This window comes from Lissotriton vulgaris, chromosome 6, assembly GCF_964263255.1.
Source record: "Lissotriton vulgaris chromosome 6, aLisVul1.2, whole genome shotgun sequence".
In the NCBI taxonomy this organism is placed as follows: domain Eukaryota; kingdom Metazoa; phylum Chordata; class Amphibia; order Caudata; family Salamandridae; genus Lissotriton; species Lissotriton vulgaris.
Genome location: NC_141694.1, coordinates 1,168,669,345 through 1,168,693,690, shown reverse-complemented (window position 1 = coordinate 1,168,693,690; position 24,346 = coordinate 1,168,669,345). Strand labels below are relative to the sequence as shown.

General features: G+C 42.0%; 1 protein-coding gene across 2 annotated transcripts in view; it reads left to right on the top strand.

Moving 5' to 3' along the window:
- Positions 1–18,084: 18,084 nt before the first annotated feature.
- Positions 18,085–24,346, top strand: part of KMO (kynurenine 3-monooxygenase) — a 473,316-nt gene continuing 467,054 nt past the window's right edge. The window contains exon 1 of one of the 2 annotated variants that reach the window (XM_086927255.1): positions 18,085–18,258. In XM_086927255.1, the coding sequence (XP_086783381.1) occupies positions 18,205–18,258 (54 nt within the window). In that variant the 5' untranslated portion in view covers positions 18,085–18,204. The remainder of the gene's footprint in view (positions 18,259–24,346) is intronic. The other variant, XM_086927254.1, reaches the window with a different exon arrangement.

Here is a 24,346-nt window from a genome sequence, read left to right as displayed (position 1 = left end):
CTCTTTTTACTGTACGCACTTTACTTTATATTAAGTATTGCAATTGTGGCAATTCATTTCTCTTGCATGAGAAAGAAGACTGCTCAATAAATTACACCTTTTATTGAAAACGCTCGTCTCTCTTTTCTCTGCACTCTGGTGAAACTAAGTATGCACATTTGACTGAGTGAAATAGCTGTCTATTGTTTTCACACAACTCTAGAGATACACTCTTATTCTGAGGGAGCACAGTTGTCATGTTATATGGTTGTCAGAAGCTAATCCCTTCTTGTCTATCCAGGGAGGTTAAACTCATCCTCGTTTATTCGAGAAAGTTTCTAGTGACCTCTGAGCTAGCTGGCAAACCTTAAGTCTAATATAGTCAGTAGAGACCTAGTCGACCTCAGTCCTACATCTACACTGCTGAATATATTATTCCAATGCGCATAGCCTATTGGGAATATAGGAACTACACTACACGGCGCCCAACGTTTGGTAAGGCAATAAAAGTAACGCAAGATGTTAGAGTAACTCAGTTGTGCTTTTTCACACAGACCCCTTTTCCCGTAAATACTCCAAAAGACGTCTGGAGTGGGTAAGAGGTTAAAATCCGCCTGAACTTAGTAGGAAGAGATTCCTATGTATAGTTTTTGGTTTAGTCAACGTTGAAGGATACAGTTTTCCAAAATGTTGTGCACCTAATCTTTGTTTCCTTGAAACTTGATCTGCAACAAAAACCTTTCTACCAGTAAAATGGGGGAAAGTGAAGAAGAAAGGAAGACAGCTAGAATAGCAGCTCAACTCCTAGAGGATGACACGAGTCTCCTACAGAATGACCTGAATGCTATACTCATTCCGGTCAACATAAGAAAAACTATAACTCTTAAGCTTATAGAAAACGGACTGACATCACGAGGTGGTACAGTCATATTCGTGGTAGAGGCCCATGAATATCGGCAGTGGGAGGTATTCTATTCATGGATAAACGCTGTAACACACGACTTCCACTATTACAAAATAGAGGAACCTCCGGATGAATACACTCCTTTCGAGGACGTTGAAATCCCATTAAATTACCAAGAGCACCTGCTCTGGTTTAAAGGTGCCCTAAAACATAATAATCACATCACCAGGCTCGGTCCACTAGGTAGACCAGGAGCAACGTGGCCGGTTCTAGCCAGCTACACACCACATCCAGACATCGAAAAAATGTCAGACCGGGAACTTTTAGCCCAGCTAAAAGTACTAATTCAAATACATAGACAATTAGTCCAATATGTAATGCGGACTTCAACAGTCCAACCAGCTATTAACATTCCACAGCTGAACCCTCATCAGGGAAACACACACAAAATTACACCACAGAACATACACTCATGTCTTGGTAAAACACACGCAAAACGGGAACAAATTCCATTCTGGCTAGCACAAAAGATAACTCAAATAGAGGCGGTATTTCCGAATACTACCCCTAGTGAGAAACACAGAATTCTGACCATCTGCCTTCCAATGGGGATCGCACAACATGTGGAGGATTGTGACACTTGGGGCACAGTCTTTGCTTCTATTTACACAATAACACATGGTGTTCCGTCCATGGCGGTAATACCAGATGTACTAAGACAGATTCAAAATGAATACAGTCCAGAACCTGCTTTAACTCTGGGTATGAAATTACTGAAAGACTTAAAGCAGGTCTCGGCTATATTATTAGCCAACATAAAAGGAGAAGCAGCATCTGTGGCGATCCGCCAGAAATTGAAAGAAACAAATATAGCAGACCAACCAATTGAACTTGCCAGAATCATAGAAAAATCCTATGAAGAACTAGGTAGAGATAGTTCGGGTGGGAAACCGGTAAAAACCCAATTAACTGAAAATCCTGAAAAGATATTTGTTAAAAATAATCTAAACGCTCCAAAAAAAGAGCTGGATGGAAATAAACAATCCACTCCCAAAGAAAAAAGATTCCAGTCCAGAGGAAGGTCTCCTCGGCGGAGAGAAAGATCTCCGGACCAAAGACACCCTCTGAGAAAAGATACAACCTTAGAAATAGGGATAATTTGAAAAAGGCTGATAGAGATCAAGATATTGATACACGGCCTACTCGATCTTTTCAGACTTCCTCGCAGAAATCGTAAAGAAGAGGACGGTCAGAACACAGGGAAGAGCACGTCAAGTCCAAAGACAAGGAACCTGCTCAAAGTAAAAAAATACAATTTCCAAGAAAGAAGGTAGCCAGTTTTAAAATAATCAAACATGCCGAGGATACTGAGGACACACCTGAAAAACAGAGAGTGGGCCCGGACAATGCTAGACAGCGCAGCAGAAGTGACAATAGCTCGCAAGATCCTGATGAATCATCTGGAGACAGTGGACACGAATGAATACATTCAGGTGGAAACTGCAGATACCAGAGTTAGCGAACCTCATAAAATATACGAAATAACATTGCGTATAGAGGGAGATAAGACTAGGAAAGTAAGGGGTCTGTTTTGGGATAACCTTTCAAAAGGCTATGACATCCTATTAGCTGAGAAAGACTGGCCACCAGAGTTTGTCAGGGAGTGCCCTCGTGGCGGAGAAATGATAATGCCTGCCTTCTCAAATCATATTCCGATTCATAGAAAATACATATATGCAAGAAAATGGGCAGTAGCCCAAGCACCTGCAATATATAAAAATCATGTAGGATGGGATGAGGACTCTCCTCCTCACAAAATCCAGTTAAAATGTCAACTAACTGCACAAAGGCAGTACCCAATTAAGCAAGAAGCTAAAAAACAAGTCAGGGAGATCTTAGATCAACTTGAATACCAAGGGGTGATCGAAACATGCATCTCTCAAATGAACAATCCTTTGTTTCCTGTCTCCAAACCAGACGATTCATATCGTCTAGTCTTGGACTACAGACACCTTAACTCATGTTGCAAGACATTTGCTGTGCAAAACTCACACAGTGCAGCACTAATGAATAACATTGTTCGTAAAAAATACAAAACAATATTAGACATCTCTAATGGATTCTTTTGTCAAAACAATGCACCTGAAAGCAGGTATTTAACCGCTTTCTCAATAATGGGGTCACAGAAAAATTTCTGTCGACTCCCACTGGGATTCAAGAATAGCCCAGGATTATTCTCAGCAAGGGTAACAGAGTTACTACAAATGTATGATGATGAGGCATTATCTTATGTCGATGACATCTATCTCACAGATGATGACCTGGATACTCACTTGAAAAGAGTGAACACCATAATACTTGGGTTCGCAGCAGAGGGTTACAAATTCAACCTTAAAAATCACGAATTGCCCATCTAACTGTCCTGTTTTTAGGATATGAAGTATCAAGTGAAGGCAAAAGCCTAGCAGACAACTTCTTAGAGAAGTGCGCTGTACTCCAGGCACCAAAAACGCTTTAGAACTTACAATCAATACTAGGTTTCCTGAATTTCGGAAGAACTTACATTCTAAATTATGCAGAGAGGATTAAACCTCTCTATGAATTAATTAAACCTGATTTTAAACCAATCAATTGGACTCAGAAACACACAGAAATTTTGAGATCATTGCAAACAGACATGTTAGCTAAAACAAAACTACAAACTCGCGACAACACACGCAACCTTGTAATCCGAGTCATCCCAGGAAGATGCGGATTTACGTACCTGACCTCTAATGAGGGAGAAACGGTACCAATAGCTTACAAATCACATTTGTACACAGAAGCTGAAAAAACATTCAGTCTTACAGAACATATTGTAAATGCGGTTCAAACTGCTGTAGCAAAAGAAAGAGCCCAAGCCCAAGGCAAAAGAATAACTGTTTTTACAGCAGAATCAGCACTTGAGGCATTATTAAGCCCAGTTAATCTAAAAACAGTGTCATTAGATCCAAAATGGATACAGTGGGAAAATTCTCTTGCTGCAGAAGACGTGAAATACTATTTTGATCCGAACATGAAAAAACTGAAAGATCTAAAATATGAAGAAGAATATCCTCTGCCAATCGAAATTCTGCCTCTCCAACAGTACTCTTGTGTAATCTATATGGACAGATTTGCACAACATTACGATGTGGATAATAAATCCTACAATGCAGCATGCGCGTTTGTTAAAGGTCGCTGGCGCTGTGGTAAATTCAGACCAAAAATAACAAAAACTGAATCACTGAGAAACTGTTCGGCTCAGCGAGCTGCAATCAGATCTTTAAAGATGGCGCTTGAAAATGCTGATCCTGAATTCCCGACACTAATAGTGTGCGATTCGCATTTCTGCGTCAAATCTTACAATAATGACTTGCAGAACTGGGTTCAAAACGATTAAAAAGATTGCACAGGTGCCACAATAAAGCATAAGAAGCTTTGGGAACAGGTAGTTCTTTTGCAGAAAGAACTACGAAAGACTCATGTGATACATACACTGAGTCATCAACGTGATGGCGTTCACGTTGCAGGGAATTCATTGGCTAATACAGCCACAGCGGAAGCAACTCAACCGGCTTCTGTAGCCACAAAAAAGCGTTCAGAAAAATACATTACATTACCACCCTCTTTTGTATCGCTTTTGGCCGCCATAAGTGTGGCAGGGTATGCTCAGACGTGAGTCCTTTGCTCACTTTGCTACTGGATTCAAGCAAGCCGGGCTGAAGACGGCTGGAATGCCAGAAACCGGTCCTCTGAAGCTTGTTTCCGGTCCAGGGAAGGCATGGCTTGGCAGTTCGGGCTGGACTGTTCCCATGAGGCACAGGGTCAGACTGATTTGCATATAGCCATGTCTGAACTAGGGTGGCAGAGTGGGCTAAAGACTGGTGATGGATTAAACCCAGATATTTTGACTGGGTGTGAGTGTTTGATTGGTTCAGGTGTTCCGTCCATTACCACTCCCTTTTGTACAGAAAAATACATAGACGGGGAAACTATGCTGGCGGAAAAACGTCTTCAAAAGGCGACTGTGCAGCACTACCCGTGAACTATCCACTCAATTATACATACATAATGGATGCAAACTCCGTTCCTTTTGCTCGAATCCCTGTAGTGGGGGATAGAGTAATTCCAAACACGAACAGGAGAGTCTTATTAATAGCAGACGCACACATGGGTGAAGGTCCGAGGCACAAACAGATCAAGGAATCTCTGAAAGAATTACAATCAGAATACTGGTGGCCGGGGATGAGCCTGCAACATTACACATTTGCAAAGAGCTGTCCAAACTGCAACAGAGATCGCAGTAGTGAACCGACCGGAGTATCGCCATGGGCATTCTTGTAGTTAGCATAAGGCTATCTATACATAAAATCCAGCGTCCCATTAATTTCCTTTTAAGACTAGATTCACTTAAAAATACAGACACCAGCGCTCGGATGACGCCAGAACTGTTATAAAAGATTTGCGAGTCTTTATCGGCATATACGCAATAGGCATGCTACATTCTGACCAGGGTCCTGCTTTTAGCTCTCGAGCTTATAAGGAGGTCATGACCAGCATGGGCATTGCATTGCGGTACTCTTCTCCCTTCCATCCTGAGGGAAATGGGATTGTGGAAAGAAAAAATCGGGACATAAAGCAATCTATAACGGCGAGGGTATTAGGTTCGGGTGATGGGTGGGTCCAACATTTAACAAGTGTCCAACGTAGTCTTAACAATCTGCCAAGAAATTCTCTAAAAGGTTTCAGCCCGTACGAACTATTGTTCGGAACTAGAATGCATATTCAGGACTTAGATAGTCAGACTTCAGTGGTAGAAAGAAAATGCTTTGATATCAAAGATCATTTGGCTGTTTTACAGGACTTAAATGAAAAAAGAAAAGACCTGAGCAACATAAAGTCAAAACAGCAGCCAACAGCCACTGAAGATAAACCACCTGTCCCAGCAAGGCCTGTCTGGATTCCAAAGATTGGGGATCTGGTCAGAGAGAAGATCGCGGTGAAGAACGAATATAGCCTTCTTACAGAAAAGCAGTACCTGTCTTAGCTGTCAGCGGAACAAGATCAGTTGTACTACCGCCGCTTGCTGGTAAAAAGGAGAAACGAGTTGTATCCATTGACCTGGTAAAACCACAATCATGTGGCCAATAATAAGTAGTAGGCCCAGTGGACTTCCAAGAAATAGCAGAATACCAAAATGTGCTACAATCCAAGAGGTTCAAACTGAGAGACTAATCATATTTGATAAACCTGCAGTGAATAAAAAAGGACTATGCAACAATGCCATGGAATTTGTGCCTCTTGAAACCCAAATTGAAACAGTTTGTCAAGAAACACCTGTCTACAACGATGTAGCCTCAGACTATGCTAATGAAAGAAAAAATGAAAAAGCAAAGGAAAATTCGGAATCAATTCCAACAATTGACAGAACTGCATCGGGCTACTTCATCAATTTCGATAACTTTTCTGAAGATCCAAGCGAACCTGAAGAAACACCAACAGCATTTCAAAGACAAATTAACTGAACTCTTTCATCAACTCAAAGAAACCTATCTGATTTCTCCATGGATTGAATTTTGGATTGTCTTAGGTGTACTTTTCCTCCTGCTTTGGCTCATCATGATACTTTGTTTGGGAAAATTCATTGAGGGAAAATACAGTACAATGGACACAGCAAGTCAGAACATCAACTTGGTCCTAAAGCCACACAAGTCATCTCACATCGAGAAAAGAGAACTATCATCAATGAATGTCACAGCCATTTCAATACCCGGTGGGGTAGCTTGGGACAAAACGGATTACGAAATCTATGGCCCGGTTGAACTCTTGAAATATCCACATCAGTTCAAGGTTTCATTAAGTGACTTTGTAAAACCAAGTACATTCTCTGATGATTGGGACTTTGAAAGCATAAATAATATGATATAAGATTTAGTAATGTCAGCAAAATTTACAGAACATGATTACTTACAGGGTTCGTCGAATTATGAACAAATGTACTGCTACAATCACTTTGCACATCACTATTTACATAAATCTGCTCAACCTAGAAATGTTTTTTAAGTATAATCAATGGGAACATTGTGCAACTCCACCTAAAAGCAGGTCGAAAACATTTTATGAGAAATTCCCATACTTCTCAGGGTTTAACACAAGTGATCCAGAAACGTTTTATTTTAAACTGTTAAATAAGACAGGGATAAAAACAATGTTGACAAATACTAAATTGATTTATTATGAAACATTTTTCTGAAAAAATGATTACATTTGGTTTTGATTTCTGGAAAGACAACATTGAAACGAAAACCATCTGGGGTACAAAAAATTGGCAGATCCAAGGTTTAGAAGCATTATTTAGAGCCTGCATGATCCCAGAACAAATAATATTCGTGAATGACACCATTCAACAGACTACTTGTCTTGGCCTAGCTAAGATTAAAGACTTAAACAAACCGTCTATTCCAAAGCCAATACCTGATAGTAATACCACTACAGATGTTGAGATAGACGTATCCAATATTTTATACCAAAACAGAACACATTCTGATTGGAAAAAGTGGTTGATCTGGCCAACAGACACAAATAACTGTCAAGATAGATTCCTGAACAAAAAACAGGGGTTCAAAATGACCAGACCAGACCCTAGATACTCCCAGAGACAACATCCAGGGATAGTAACAACATACAGTGTAGGGAAACTATGCCTTGAATGGCTACAGACATCCACACTGGCTGAAATTAAGCAACACTTGACTTTACTTAACGACGGTGCTGACTTGCGTGATTTTATAATGGGACCACGCAAACAGCGTCAAAAATGTTTCATAGCGGCCGGTATATACGCTGCGTACAACGAAGCTTGGAAAATAACTCAAATTGAGACAGCAGAACAAATACGAGAAATTGATCGTATTAATTTGGAAAAATCACTTTCTGTTGTGGACAATGGGTTAATGACTCTGTCCTCCAGAATATATTCACTGGACAGTATTGTATCATCTGCTATCAGTATAATAGATCAGGACTTACTAATGTTACAACACGGTCAGTCCCAATAACGTTCTATTGTACAGCTAGGCTGGACGTTGCAAAATCTGCGTTCAGGTTACGTGCCATGGCGTTTGATAAACACAACGTCATTATTTTCTATCTTTAACCTTACTGATAAACAAATCAGTTTGGCACAAAAAGGAGCAGACTATTCGATTCTGAGCATTGAAAAACTTGAGAGATTACCATTGACAATGTCAGAAAGACCTGTCATTGAATGGATAATACACGGAATAATTACAATTCCGATAACAACTTTCCCATTTAAATACTGCCAAGAGTATATACCAGCGGGCCAGTATGAAAGGTTGGGTAAAGGGTTAAGTCATCATGGAAATTGCCTTACACACACACATGTTATAGTGAAAAGAAACAGAATGTATTTCTTAGTGGTAACAATTGTAAACAATCACTAAGCGGTATACTACTGTGCCAAGGTATTAAATTGCATGGGGCCTGTGAGGGGACTTCAAATACCCTTTCATGTAACCAGCACGGCACACCTGCAACACAAATAGAGCCATTCTTTAGACGGCTTTCTAACGGGAGCTATATTCTAATAATGGACCACAGCTGTTGTGGCATGGTGCCAGGGAAAGCCTATCTCGTAAGCGTTAGTTCCATGGTTACTTGCTGTATGCAAGTATTGTATCCAAACAGCTCTCCAGATACGGAGGCGACGATTTGGCCTACTTTGAATATCTCTTCTATACGAATTGATACTTTAAGCAGAATGAAGTCTGTTCTTTTACAGACAACCGTGCCTTTAACGTCATCAAAAGAAAAGTATGATCTTCTAGTTGCAAGGACAACGGCAGAGATACATACCCTTTTATCAACAAATTGCCCCGTGCATTTCGTAGAAATGCTAAGCCAAATCCTAAATATGTCTGATGCCAGTGGTATCCCACATATATTTAAGACAATTTTTTTCGGGACTGTTAACACCCTTCGAAACAGTTCTGGGCATTTTTCCCAATTTTGTCCATTCTGTCTTTGGCGGCCTACCACTACTTTTGGGACTCGTAGCAGGAATTTTATTTTTGACCCTTCTGCTCCGATATGGCAAGCCAAGTCGCAGACAAGACTCCAGCAACGATGGAAGAAACGATCCTAGCTATACGCTATCGGGACCGCATAACTGAAGTCCTTGGATTAGCCCGGCTAAGAGATCTGAATATGACCTGGTTTCTTTCATTCAGACCTATCTGGCAAAATTGCATCCTACCTGTGCTTCGATGTATGCTATGTGGAGAAGAATGCGTGTTGGACGTCTGTCTTACACTACCATCAACAGTACCATTGGATACAGATACTTTGCTAAGTCCTGTAACGGCTCATGCATCGTGTTGTCCCCAGCAGCTACCCATTCTGATGACGGCATTCAATGAGACTTCACCACTACGATTAGGTGGCAGTGAAGTACGAGATGAGAGCAGCATCACCCAGGTACGACCTTCTGTGAGCATTGCTGATCCTGACATAGATGATAGCAATCATTCTCACGAAGGCACTGTCATTTTCAAACTTGGTTGAACTTTCACCTGATGTTGTAGACCAATTTTTTGCAAGTCTGTCTGAAACGATGTTCTCCCCTGAACAGAAAGAATAACTTTTTAAGCAACAAGCACACAGCGCTCCCCTGAACTCTGAATTCGGCCTTCAGCTTTGATAAACAAAAGCTACTGAAAACATTTGGAACAATTTTTTCCTCTGAAAGCGAAATTCTTTTTTCAAAACTTCCAAAATATTTACCTTTTTCTGGCACATGTACTCTGCTTAAAGTAGAACTATTCTTAAAGAACAGAGCTTCTATTTTTAGGAAACTCTAGAGACAATATATGACCTCAGCCTCTAGCACATTTACAGCAACTGTATTTATATGTGATGGAATGGTCTCGACCTTCTGTTCTGTATTAAGAACCATTTCATGTGTAATTTTTGCAAATCGTTCAGCTAATATATATAAGCATGTTTAACTGAATGATTACACTGCTTGAAAAGCGTACAGTACCAATAATCATTTTCGTGTATTTCGCATACACCATTTCAAATGCAAAACAATTATTTAGGGGTGGGTTGGAATACACATGCACCTTTAAATGTTTACTATTGCTTAGTTTTAGTAATGATGGACATTAGATCGTGGAGTGGGTATTGTGTTTTTATCTAGGAACCTGAATCAATATTGCTATTTTATGACGTTGTACGGCTATAATCAATAATATCCCTATAATGGCATAAGAATCAGATCCATATTTAAGTAAATAGCCCTTGCAGTCCAAAGCACGGCAGAAGCTACTTCCTTGGATTCCTAGAAAGCACAACGAGTTCTTTCGACACACCAAACCTACAGCAACCTGGGAAATCCCCATTTGCTTTTGTTTTGATTTGTCATTAAACTCCTGCGAACACTAAAGGAACAGTCAGTTCTTAGTGACATCTTTATTGACGTCTTATGTCCAAACCTTACGTCAAACTCGGCACCTTTCAGGTATAAATATACCAACGTTGCCTTAAGCAAACACACGGTGGTGGTTTTGGAGCCGAGCAGCTATCTACTTGCCCGAGAGCCCAGCTGATGCGAGAGCCCACGGACGCTGCCCCTCCTCTTTGACGCACTGAGAGAAACGCTGTCTTTTCTCCTGCCGAGAAATCCAACTCCGGTGTTCTCAGCCGCCTTCGCGGGCTGCTGGGATATCGAGTCCTGAAAGAGAGATACCAGACCTCCTGCATTCTATTACCCAGGTACGGAGCTGACTAAATCTTTAAAAGAGAATTCTTGAGTCAGATTCTTGGCAAAACCGACTTAACTTACACTGCTACTTACTTACTCCTTCCCACATATTAGGCTTAGGTCAGGTACACCGGGGTAGGCGTATTTAGAAGCTTAAACTATTGCTCTGTAGTAAAGCTGCAATGAACATCATTAGCGAGATTTAAGACTTAAACTGTGGTTTACGGAATTAGATTTGAGGTGGTAGACAGCTTGTGCACAGCCAAACTCACTTAACTTAAAAAACAGGATATAAGGTGTGTTTCCAGGCATCAGCCATCTTAAAAAACAGGACATAAGGTGCTTTTGGAGAGTAGATTAGGTCGCTAGCTCCCATTAATACATTTGCTCAGCCAGCATATTTGCCTCCAATGGTCAGTGTGGTTAAATAAAATAAAATAAAATATAAGCCATGTACATTGAGGGACCATATTCTATATACATTCTGTTTCAAGAAGTGATGGACCTTAGAATGAATTGATTGTCTCTGAGAGCACCAAATAAGTACAGTTTTTGAAAGTTCATCATTAAAAAACATGTCATGTACAATTATCAATCCTATTTACAGCTTGTTTAGGATGGCTCTGCGTGTGTACCATATGGTGAATAAAAGGCGTGAGATTGAAAAAACAATGGGCGTGCGCGTGTCAAATTTAAAAGATCCTGTACATGTTGCGACAGTGTCTGGACCCCAAATTCCTACAGAGATGAATAAGCCATCGCGACCTTGCCTTCTTGAACCCCTGACAGAAAAATATCACATGGAGATCAGTCTCTTCTACATTGGGATACACAGGGCATTCTGCATTTATATGACCCTCCCACTTTTTGTAAATGAACGCAGCATAGGACTCCATACCTGAATTGCAGATAGAGCTTTTTTGCCAAAAGCGGCTGTATGTCGTCCAACACTGGTTCTAAAAAATATATTGTTTTTACATCCAGAAACTCGTCCGTCAGTCTCCCTAGTGAGGGACTCCTTTCTAGCTGGGAGAGTTTATGATCTCTATAGCTCTCTACCAAGGCTTTCCTGGAAGTTAATTTGGAGGTTTCTTCAGCATTAATCCACAGGCTGCCCTGCCCAGAACCTCACGTTTTCCTAATGTACAATAGACAGGGTAACTTCCCTGCACCTCGCAACCCCATAACATCAGTCAGTTCTTCTCTATAGCAGACTAATTCATGGGTAGACCACAGGCACCGCCAGTATAATATAGGTCTAAGGGCAACTTCTTCTTCGATAGGTCTGATCCCTAGATCCATACATAAAGGTGTTAAAGGTGTACTAGGTGGCAGACCCATAAGTTGTCTAGCAAATAAGTTCTCAGTACAGCTAAATGTCCTGATGGACAGTACCCCCATAATTCTGCTCCATAAAGTGCAGCCGTCATAGCCTGGGCCTTGTAAATTTCCACCGCCGGACTCACCAGTTTTTCAGAGCAGGTCCTATATAGTTTTAAAATGTCACCCGTGGTCTGGAATAGTTTTAGACCTATTTTGCTAATTTGTGCTCCCCAGTCCATTCTTTCTGTCAATGTAATTCCCAAATAGTAAAAAATGGATAACCTCTCCTGGGGACTACCATCCAGACAGGCGATTGGGCGGGTGGAATTGCCTACATTGAAAGCCATGTACTTTTTTTTGTGCATTAATTTCTAGTCCCCGTTGTTTACAGAAGGCGCTAAAGTTATTCAGGGTCCTTTGGATTCCCATGGGGGATTTGGCAAGCAGGAGCGTATCATCTGCAAACATGAGGGCATGTATTTTGCGTTTCGCCAACCTGGGAGCGTCGATGTTCATCCCAGCGTTCAGTGATTCAATAAAGTCATTAACGAAAAGGCAAAAGAGAGTTAGGGCCAAGACACAGCCTTGCTGGACCCCTCTCTTGACAGGCAAGGGAGATAAAAGTCGGCCATTTTTGCCAAATCTAATTAATTATGCCCAGGGCCTCGTGTACTTCTCTCAGTGAAATTGGTGGACATTCTACGAATGTCGTGCACGGAGAAGGAGGGGGTCTGTTAGCTAACCCTTCCCTAACTTCAGCCCTTGAATAAAGTGATCCAAAGTGGGCCTTCCACATTTCCTCGCTGATGTTGAGTTCTAAAGCTGATTTGCCCTACTGAGACCCTGAGTTGATGATATTCCAAAAGGACCTCAAATCATGATTTGATAGGGCACTTCTAAGCTCGACCCATTTTTGCGATTCCCAACTTTTTTTGGCCTTGGCAATGTCATTCTTATATTTTGCCCTTGCATCTTTAATCACTGGCCTAACTACTTTTGATAGCAGTGAAAATGTCCTGTTTAGCCATACAGCGGTCCGAGTTAAACCACGGATGTTGAGACTTTTTGGTCACCCTAGGCTTTTTATTTTGATAAAAGAAAGTGGCCATAGAAGTGAACAGCTCGATTGTTTTTAAAAAATATTGAATTATAATTAGGAGTGCCCTCTGCCTCTACAGCTTCGTATGCAGCCTTAAGATATGGAAGGATATGTTGGTAGAGCATGGCCAGTTTCTATGAATGTCGTCTTTGGCCCATGTTTCTTGAAACATGCATATTTCGTGCTGCTCTTTAAAGCAACCCCATTGCGGACAGTCCAGTTTAGAGGATAGTCCAGCTATGTTCCAGGAAAGAATTTGTAAGGTGACAGGGCCTGTTTTGTCTATTAGGGAGGGGGGAAATGTAATTTCATTACCTTGACTACCCAGTGGGAGTTGGCAGCAGTCCTTTTGCGGTGCTGTACCGATACTATTAGCTAGGTCGTGGGTGCCTTTCGGGGTATATAAGGTGTGTGCTACATCCCTCCGAACTGTGATCGGGGTCTGCGTTTCCTGGTGAATAAGATCAAGGGTTGGAGGATTTGTGAGTGCTGTCCTATGTGTACTCCTCGATGGCCTAGACTCTCCTGTCTCACATTCCATTTCTTGCCCCTTGCTCTGCATTTGGAGTTTTCTTCTCAGTACCCTTGTCTTTTGCTGTGTCCCCACCTTTCCTAGTTGATTAGGGAACTCTTGTGGGGAGACCTCACTCAAGAGTCAATCTACTGATTCCAGGGGGTTGAATCTGTTTTGCACTGGAATGTTAGGGCCAGATGTATCAAAGGGTTTGGCCCATTCTGTGTCTATGGGGAAATGTGTTGATACATATGGCCCTTAAAGAGTAAGGGAGATGGTTGGCCCTGGCCTACTGTGGAAAATAAATTTCCCTGTGGCCACTCCTCCCTTCAATGACCATGTCTTCCTCTTGCTGGTGGGATATGTGTGCGGGGGGGGGTAAAAATGGCCTAAAGGTAGACCACTAATGCCCCCCCTATCCCTCTGGTAGAAGCAATCTAAGAGGGATTCCACAAGCACTGAATTTTTAAAGTTGATCACAACACAATCACCGGAAGTGTTTTTTTGGTCTCCATCCCACCTAGCTCTCCCTACGGGCCATGATGATTTCATTAATGTCTCTGTAGGAGAATTGTTTGCTGTTAACTAGCCAATGCAAGCATTTATTTCTTAGATTGAGATATGACTCTCTATCCTCTTTTTTCAATTTGGGGGCACCAGCTAGTATGACTACATAGGGGGTTGACTCAGGGGGAAGATTTATTGCTGGAAGAGTTGGCCTTAGATCTTGTCTGCCCTTGAGTGGGACATTTTTGTTCCCTGGTCTCTCACTGCAAGCATTGCTCACCTGAGGTCTGGTTAGGGATTGGACTTTTTCCTTTCCTGGCAGTGTCCCTTGTTTGGGCTCCTGGTGGAGTGGGCTAGTTCCTTTTCCTATCCCCACTGTGTTTTTCAGTCGCATTCCCCCACCCTCCTGGTTGGGGTGGTTTGATAACATGAGTGTTGGTGTGCTATTGATCACTAGGGGTTCAGGATTAATACCTTGGGGGGCCTGATTTATGTTTGCGGGGTTCACTGATTCCTTTGCCCTTGGTGCTGCGTCAAACTTGTCCACTCATAGCTCAACCAATTTGGTAAGTTTGTCTAGCCTTTCCCATATATTTTTTATCTAGTCCTTCACAATAGTCCTTCCTTGGACCTGTAGATCCACCATTACGTCCATAACCCAGGGTGGCTGCTCCAGATCTGTCTGTAGTGGTATTCGCTGGGTCGCCTCCCTTTGGTTACCAGGAATTAAATGGGCTATTGTTTTTTTTTTACGCTTCTGGTCCAGTGGTGCAGCTGTTTTGTTTTTCTTAACTTTGGGGCAAGCACCTTTATGATGTGACAGATCCACAGGACCCGCTGCCCAAGACCTAGAGGGGGGGGGAGTTGAAAGTTCCTGGGGTGTAAATGACGGTGAGCCAGAATCGTCATGTAAACTAGTTGGAATGGCAAGGCCAGGGGTGAGAGACAATCGTGTTTCCGTTAGTTCTATTTCGATGGCAACTACTCCAATGGTTCTCTGTAGCATTCTGTCTATAGAGGTCGGTTTTTGTGAAGAAGAAGGTTGAGGGAGTGTTTTAGTCGGTTTCCCCACACCAATCTGCCTACCCATATTTGTATCCAGGTTAGACTAGTGGCGGGAAGGGGAGTTCGTAGTGCAGGAATCACTGACCTTGCAAGCTGTGTCGGGCTGGATCTGTTTTCAGAGCTCTACGGAGCGCCCAGTAGAGAACCAAGGGTAGTGGCCCAGCCCAGCCCAGCCTCTTCCTGCCTCTGACGGGTGCAGACGGGCCCCCCTTGGCCCAGGCTTTGCCCAGGCACAGCACAGGCACACCCGTGCGCGTCCCGTGATGCGGGAGGTCAGCAGCGTTTTTATCGCGCCTCCAGATGTGAGTGCGGCATGGCGTGCGCGTAGGGCTGCTGGGAGATGTAGTCCTCGCTTGTGCACCCAGCGCCAGGAATTTCTGGCTGTTTCCCTCATGGCATGGCTGTAGAGAAGTGAGGGATAGCCGTTCCCCTCACGGCATAACAAGACCGGGTAACAAGTTGGCCGTTTCCCTCACGGCAGGTGGCAGGTGAGCTCTGCCGGACCTTGCACGTCCCTGGCCCTGGTTAGTGAGTTGAAATAGGACCCTGTGCTCCTTTTAGAAATAGTTTGCGTCAAATGGACGTCCCACGGGTAGTACGTGGCCATTCCTTGACACATGGTTGTTTGCGCAAAGCTCTGTGTACTAAGAAAGCTACACAGTGTTTTGCGCCCATATGTTATGCCTCCTCAAGGTAGCCACAACATTGGGGAAAGTTTTCTTTTCTCCAAACAGTTTCAATTTTTTGTGTGTGCTGGACTGCACAGCACACATACAAACTTGGAAACATTTTAGACTATGTCTACGCATACTATTTTACACTGGAAGTGTACCTTTCTAGTAGAAAACCAATGCTAGACATCACACACACACACTTTTACACTTAGGTTCAAGGGTGCGTGCATGGAGCAGATCAGCCAAAAGTGTGACAGTGCACTGGGAGAGTGATACCGTGTCATAACCTCATTGATATGGAACTGTTCTGCTCTCTCCTTTTCACGTAACACAGCACAACTATGATTGCTAGTTTCATTGAAAAATTTGTAAATGTGGACCTTTTCTTTTTTTTTATTAATTGCTAGAATCACTAATTAGACATAGTGTAGATTGATTTATGTCCCATGGAGGAAGCTAATTAACCACTCATTTTGTTTCGCAGGTGGAGCTCAGAGGAGTAGAAAACAGAAAGGCAGTGGCTCTGTTTCTACTGAAAGAACAGCATTCACAAGGTCACATGGAAATAGTAAATATGATATGCTCCAGACCTATACTCCAATTTATATTTAAACCAGAGAAGCCCCCGAAACATATGATCTCTCTGATTAAATGTTCTAGACCTTCCTGCAGACATAAAGGACCACATTGTCCGCATACAGGGATACCAACAGTGGCCCGGTTGTGAACTTCAGTCCACTGTACAAATGTTTCTCCTGCAGGTGACTGACCAACGGATCTAAGGCTATTATAAATAGCAATGGTGACAGCGGGCATCCCTGCATGGTGCTCCGGGTCAATTGAAATTGGGGGTGGAGGATGCAATTCAGTCTAAGTCGGGCAACGGGCGATATGTATGGGAGCGCAGTAAGCTCAATAAAGCCTTTGGGCATTCCCATTTTCCTCATCACCGCAAGAAGGAAAGTCCATTCCAAGGAGTCAAACGCCTTTTTGGTATCTAACAGTACTGCAGCAGCAGGGGTGTGCAGGTTAATTACCATGATACAGGTGTGTGATATGGAGCAAAGGTTGCAAAAGTAGTTAAAAAAACAGTGTCAGGCAGAAAGAGAAATTATGTAACTAGTAAAGAAATTATAAGTGAGAGCAAATAGAGTGAGAGAGTGCGAATGAAGGATGAAGAATAGAATGCAAATCAAGAGATAACAATGGAAAATAAAAAAGATCAAAAGAAGAAAGAAGGATGGAAAGAAATAAGAAATAAGAAATAAGGACGAAAGAAGACAATGGAAGGAACAAATAAAATGAAGAATTGAAGGAGGGAAAGAAATAAATAAGGAGAGTTGGAAAATAGAATGAAATAATGGAAAGAAATGGCAGACAGAAGTGCAAAGGAAGGAAAAAGAGAAAGTATTAACACATAGAATGAATAAAAAAAGGATAGGTTCAAGGGGTGAAGAAAGGACAGGAGGATAATAAGAAGAACGGAAGGAGCAAGAAAATAATGAATTAGAAAAAGGATGGGAGCAAGGAAAGTAAAGGAAATTTAGTATAAAGAAGGTCTGAAAGGTAAAAACAATAAAAGATGGAACGAAAGGATGGACAGACAGAAAGAAAAATGAAAGCGGAATGAAAGGAGAATGCAAAAAAATTAAAGAAATGATTATAGAAAGCATTAAGGATTGATTGAAAGTAGGATAGGATGAAAGGATAAAAAAGAAATAAAGAAAAAAAGGAATGAAAGAAAGAAATCAATACAGGTTAAATGCAATATTTTACCAAATTCCTTTAAAATCATGTTTGTAAAAGGCAATGTTGTACAAATTTTCCGTGAGTGAAAAATATATACTGTGCTTTATAGTAAACATTTGACATTGCGCACTGTGAATCATTATTCCATTTCATAGAGCTCAAAGAGAGGTTTATTTTATTTTCCTTTCCTCACCCTTACCTTAGCGTAGGCCTGACTTAGCCAACAGCGCGTTACACGCTTATACTTTTAGTTTCGGTTTCCCCTTAGAAACATGGGCCTACAAATCGCATCCTGCACACTGACTGCTTCTGGTTAAAAAGGCTGGACTACTTAATCGTGCCGCGCAGCCTCGGGCCATTTATTAGCAAACACAATTGTTTAACCGCTGAACGGCACCAGTGGTTCCCTCTCGCCGTCGACTCCTCCCAGAGTTACTGCGTATACCCACCCTCCCCTCGCTGAGTCCCATGATAAGCTTTGACGTGCAGCTACATACAGCATGACATAACCGGGTTCGTAAAGGCAGCGTGCAGGCGTCTCGTGCAGCGCTCTGTGACGTTTCCTTTCCCCCGATTTCTGACATGGATTCCGCTGAAGTTCAGAAGCAACGAATAGCTGTTGTTGGAGGAGGCTTGGTAAGACTGAAGTCTGAATGTTTTAAATGTAATCTGCTTTTTTAAAAAATCTTGGTGTAATCTGCTAACGCCTGTCCAGATAGCCTTTGATTGTTGTGGGCATTCTGCCTGTTGACTTTCAGTGAGTAATTACACGCCCTTAAAATATAAGAGGCGGGGTCAAAAAGGTCCTTAGAGAAGGAGAATGTTTGCACTTTGTTCTTTTCTGGGTTAACATGACCTTGTTTTTCTCGTTCTGCACACTTCGTAATTGGAAAGAGTGGTCTCAGTGTTAGTATTGTGCTACTATATTCTGCTTCTTGCTACATACTCGTAGTTTGAAAGCACAATAAGTAAAATGGGACGCATTTTCATCATTTTGACCTTTAAATTCCCAGTAAGGTAATGCACTTGTGGGTGGCATGTTACTTAGAAGGATTCACAGTTTCAAATAATTATTTTCTTCTACATCCCTACTCTTCCTCTATTTTTATAACACTCTTGAACCTCGTTTTTCATTCCATCTTTCTTTCTATTTACTTATTTTCATATATTTTTCTCAGTTAAATCACTTTTCTGTCTTGCTTGCTTTTCCTTTGGATCAAAGTCTGATATAGTGGCGCTGGAAGTAGAGGCGGAAATGCTCCAGCACTCCCAGATATCCTTGATTAAGTGCAGATGGAGAATTAACAATATAGCAAACATTTTTTATTGTCATTGAGATATTTACTGTGCCCTCCAGTACAAACTTTCACATGGCACGCCACACTGTGTCAAAGTGCTGCTAATTCTTTTTATATGCAGGAGAACTGTGTTTACTGTTTCATTCTCTGATTGCAAATGTACATTATTTTGTCATTTTAAGTGGTTACACTCATGCTGAGGTAAAGCTGAAAATACGTACGAAGAAATTGCACAGCGCGTCGCTTTAGGTAAAATTTTGCGGACCCACGCAGTGACATTTCCAAAACGCAGGATGAGACGTATTTACGAGATTACTGTGCACCCCTGTGTTTTCCCTAGCGTTGGCATTAAAATATCTGCCTAGCGCCAATACAGACACCCTTACATCATAGTGCATGGGTGCCTGGGTTGCATGCATTGCGGGGATATTTGTTTATGTTGTTCAAGAAGTTGTCCATTCCTGCACATCAACAAACAATAATGGCGATTTGCGTTTCTGCAGAACACATAGAAAAGGCAAAAACAAGGAGAAATAAAAGAGTTTTTTCTCATTGCGCAAATCTCACGCCTATTTTTGGCTCTGCCTCGGACTTACAGATCCGTGTAAATCTGAGGCAGCGTCAAAAAGCGATGGGTCTTGCAGTGGAAAGCCCACAGCAACACCCAATCCAACCCCCTTTCACGGAGATACCTGCGTGAAAAGGTACCATAATTACAAAGTGGTGCTAAGCTACAGAAAGTGGCTTAGTGGCACAATTCCCTTGTACATATGTCCCAGAATGTCACAGTATTCTCAAGGTTTTTTAATATAGATATATATTTGTGCTTTTTTTTAAAGTAAGGTAGAAATATTTCAAATTAAATAGCCAATTGAAAGTACAGACAAAGCGCTTATTCCCTCAAAAAGATGCGTAATATTAGCAACATTTCACATATTATGTGAAATGCTGATTGGCAGAATGGTAAGGGTGCACCACATGTGTAAAAGTCACAACACAAGCTTTCCAGAGACTCATTTGAGCAGAATATATATCACAGCCACCTATCAATTTCAGAGTTCTCTCAAGGGGGAAACATCCTTTACAACGCAACTTTTACCACGCAGTGCTTTTACATCGTAACTTTTACAACGCAAACCATTACAACGCATTGCGCTGGGGGGCGCTCTAGGATAGGGAATAGATTTAATTTACTATCCAACACTTTCCCTACTATCCACGGGGACTGGAGTTGGAATAGTAAATTAAACTATTTACTATCCAGCACCCCTCAACACTATGCGTTGTAAAGGCATGCGTTGTAAAAGTTGCGATGTAAAAGCATGCGATGTATAAGCATGCCTTGTAATGTCATTGTAATGTCATACATCCCTCTCAAGGCACTCTTGTAGGCGAATATTTAGGTTAAAACGTCTAACCATCAAAAATTAACTATGAATTACTCATGATTATCCTCACATATTAACATTTTAAAATTTTTGTTCCATCCTTTTTGTTCCATCCTGGCTGGTACTCGCATTATGTAAGAGATTATGTAAGAGATTTTGATCTGTATTGCTAACTGAGTACTTTTTACTTTTTGAAACATAAAAGTTACACAGTTTCTGCAAGGCCATTTCGAGAGCAGAGTATACAAAAACATTCTGAGGTGTAAAGGGGTTGGACCACATATGTGAAGAAGGATTTTATATGCTCTAAAGTACAAAGTTTTTCATAAAAGCTGCACTATTTATTCATTTAAAAGTTTTATATAGGGTGTACTTGACCCTGGTGGGTATCAGAGTGCTTTACAATTTAGATAGGCATTACGAAAGTAAACATAATACAACAAGATAGTCGTGCAACATAGTTAAGGTATGTGGGATACAGACCATGCAGAAGAACATTTGATAATCTTTGCTACATAAATGAGCATGGCAGGCGACTGCTGGGATTCAAAAGTGTCCAGCAATCTTATTGTCAATCAGGTGGTAATCAATGAGCAGTGTGCCAGAGGTGATTTAAGGCAAGAACTTAGCCATTAGGATTTTTTTTTACTTCCTTTTTAGGTCGAGCATTCAAGACCTCTTGTATATACTTTTGTATATACTTATATGTGTATGTACTTTGTGGGTTCTGAAGATCAGCCTTTGGACTTGTCTGCTTCCGCTTAGGGACTTTTTCTTCTGGCAAATGCGTCTATTTACATTTCTTGATAGAAACGACTAGCAGAGGTCAGTAAAATACCAGAATCACTTTAGCATTCTTTAGATTCCACTCCATAGAAATTTTCTTCTACGAGCACCCATAGACAAGAATATTTTTTTCAATTCTTGTATTTTCAGTGAGATGACAACGAAGGCCCTGATTTTATATTAAAAACAGAGCTTTGGACTATACCATTTCCCGCTGAAAGGCAATATTTCTCTCCATGTGTTCCCATACCTTGCGTCTCACGCAGTTTGGTGCTTACTATCTCTACATGTTAAAGAACAGTAGATATTTCACCACCAAGGCTAATGTGCTGCATAGCTAAATACATACAGTTGCCAGAAAAAGAAAAAAGAAAGTCCCTCAGCAGAAAGCAATTCTTGTATTTTACCAACCTCTACTGGTCGTTTTCTATCAAGACAGTTAAATAGAGGCAGACAAGTCCTAGGGCTGATCTCCAGAGCCCACATAGTACATACACATATAAGTATACACTAAAGTATATGCAGGAGGTTTCGAATGCTCAACTAAAAAAAAAAGAGGTGGAAAGAAAGAGACAAGGATCAAGAGAGAGAAAGCCAAAATAGATGAGTGTGGTGAAAAGGAAAGGAGCGTAAGGAGAGAGATATTGAGAGAAAAAAAGGAAAGGGCAGTGTCAGAGTCACTAAGGTCAGCGGCCAGGGCTAATGAGAGAGGGGAACGATATAGGGGAAATAAAAGAGCAAAGAGAAGAAAAATAGGTGACAGAGAAAGAAACAGGAGTGCTAAGGGAGGGAGATAAAGAAATTAGGATCAAGACAAATCAGAAGGGAAGGAATACGAGTGGGATGGAGAGAGGGATTGAGGGAGACATGAAAAAGAAAGCGAAGGAGCTACTGATCCACTGGAGCTAGTTAACAATGGGTTAAACTGTGGAGGAAGTAGAGCACTATGCAGAGGTAGAGAAGAGAGCGAGAGAAGAGAAGAATTGTATAGAAGAAGAGAGGAGGACAGAAGGAATAAATTAAAAGGAAAGAAGGGCAATACAATGGGGAGAGAGAAGGTGAGTCAACAGGGAAGAGTGATTCATTTCCACCTAGCCTTTATTATGATTTTCTATGATGCCATTGTCAAACTCAAAGGTTGTTTTTGCCATATCCAGTGACATCATTATTATACCAATGAGTTGTGTTAGAACTTGAAACATCATGCATCTTTTTAATCATAAAACGTTGGCACATATTTTGTTAGTGGCTGCCACCTTATAAACCCCTTTGCTATACTATTATCGGTTGTGCTGCAATTGGGTTCCTGCAGATGGTGCAACACTCTCAGATGATGTGAAGGCATGTAATACAATGAACAAGTAAAAATAAGGCAATTTGAAAGCAATGTTTGTGTGTGCTTATTTGTGTGTGTGTGTGGGTGTGGGTTTAATGACACACTCCCACTGTGGGGACTTGATTGCACTGTGGGGACTTGAACCCTGGTTCCTATAAGGCAATGCCTTCTAAATGATAAAAATTCACTTCAGAAACAATTGTGAAAATGTTTACAACTGTTAGAAATGCTGGTCTCTAGGTGGCAGAGGTAGGTACCTTTGTCGAAATAGAGACCCTTGATTTTAGTCAGGGTAAGGGGGATACACACTTTAGATAACCCCTGCCACCCCCTTGGTACTTGGCACGAGCAGGCAGGCTTATCCCAAAGGCAATGTGTAAAGTATTTGTACCAACACTCACAGTAACACAGTGAAAACACCACAAAAGGACACCACACCAGTTTAGAAAAAGAAAGTATTTTTATCTACACTAAAGACCAAAACGCCAAATATCCTACTTAAACAGTTTAAAATATTACTTTAAAAAGGTTTCAAGAACTTGTACCATAGAAAACTATGGATGCGTGACTTTTCACCAAAGTACTTGTAGATGCGTCAAAGTTCATAAACCAAACAGTTGTGGCGTCGGAAAACAGACATGCAACACTCCTGAGACCTTGGGGAGGCAATGTGACAGTCCCACTGCACGCAGAGGAAGGGTTGAGTTGAATCTGGTCTGTACGGGGAGTGATGCGTTGATTCTTCGTGGCGGTTGCAGTCCGCGGGTGATGCGTCTGAAGAACTTGCCGCACAGGTACGATCCGTGGAAATCCTGGATGCGTCGGCAATCGATGCAGTGGGGTGAGCGGTGCTGCGTCGGTCTTCTTCAGCCGTGATCCCTCGTGTGTCGATTCTTGCAGTGGTGACAGGCGCTGCAGCGGTTTCCACAGCTACATAGCAATGCCTGGAAATTCTTCTTCCACCGTGGAGATGCGTTGGGAAAACAGCTGCAAGAAAAGCAATGCGCCAATTTCTGTAGTTCTTTAAGTTTCTTCTTGCTTTCAGCTCCCAAACATCAGCAACAACGTCCAGAGGCCCAAAAGTGGCACAGGCACCTCTTGGCAGGTCAGAACTCACAGCAGCAGAGTTCAGGGGAACTGAGGGGGGGGAGCCTTTGTATCCCTGAGACTTCAGAACAGGAGGCCAACACACTTCAGGCCCTTGGATATCTCCTTCAAGCAGGGTACACAGCACACAACAAAGTCCTTCTCCTTTCCTTGGTAGAAACAGCAACTGCAGGGCAAACCCCAGATACAAAGCAAGGGCATTACTTCTCCTAAGTCTCTCCAGCTTTTATTTATTTTTTAATTTTTTATTAAAAGACCTTTATTGAAAGCAAAGCCATTGACGCCACCAAGATTGTACATTTTCCCATTGCACCATATCTCACTTTACAAAGAACATGCGAGCGATGATCGAGAAGAACCATACACAGCCTTTTAGCCGGCATCCCGGGGGCCCGGCGGCAAATTGTGTGTCGTTATTCCAGTTTAGCCAAGTGCAATGTTTCTCCAAAGGCAGCATATTGGAGCAGTGCGTCAACTGGCAATCCCCTACTGCGATCGCGGCACAAAGGTCTAGTATTGAGACAAGGTCTTTAGAACTACCCCAATAATCCCTCACCCCCACCCCCAGAGTGTGTCAGTGGAACTGCTAACCCCATTCAGTCATGTGTGCCTCAAGGTGTGCCTGCCATGTGTCCCGTGTCGTCCCCCCGTGAGTCTGCCTCCCCCAGTGCCATCCTCAATCGTGCCCCAGGATCTGGAACCTCAGTGTAGCCCCCCCGTCCCGAAACTCACCCCCACCCACTCCCCTAGGGAAAGAAATGCATGCGTTCAAACCACTATTCCAACACCCGGTCCTGGAGTTCAGCTAC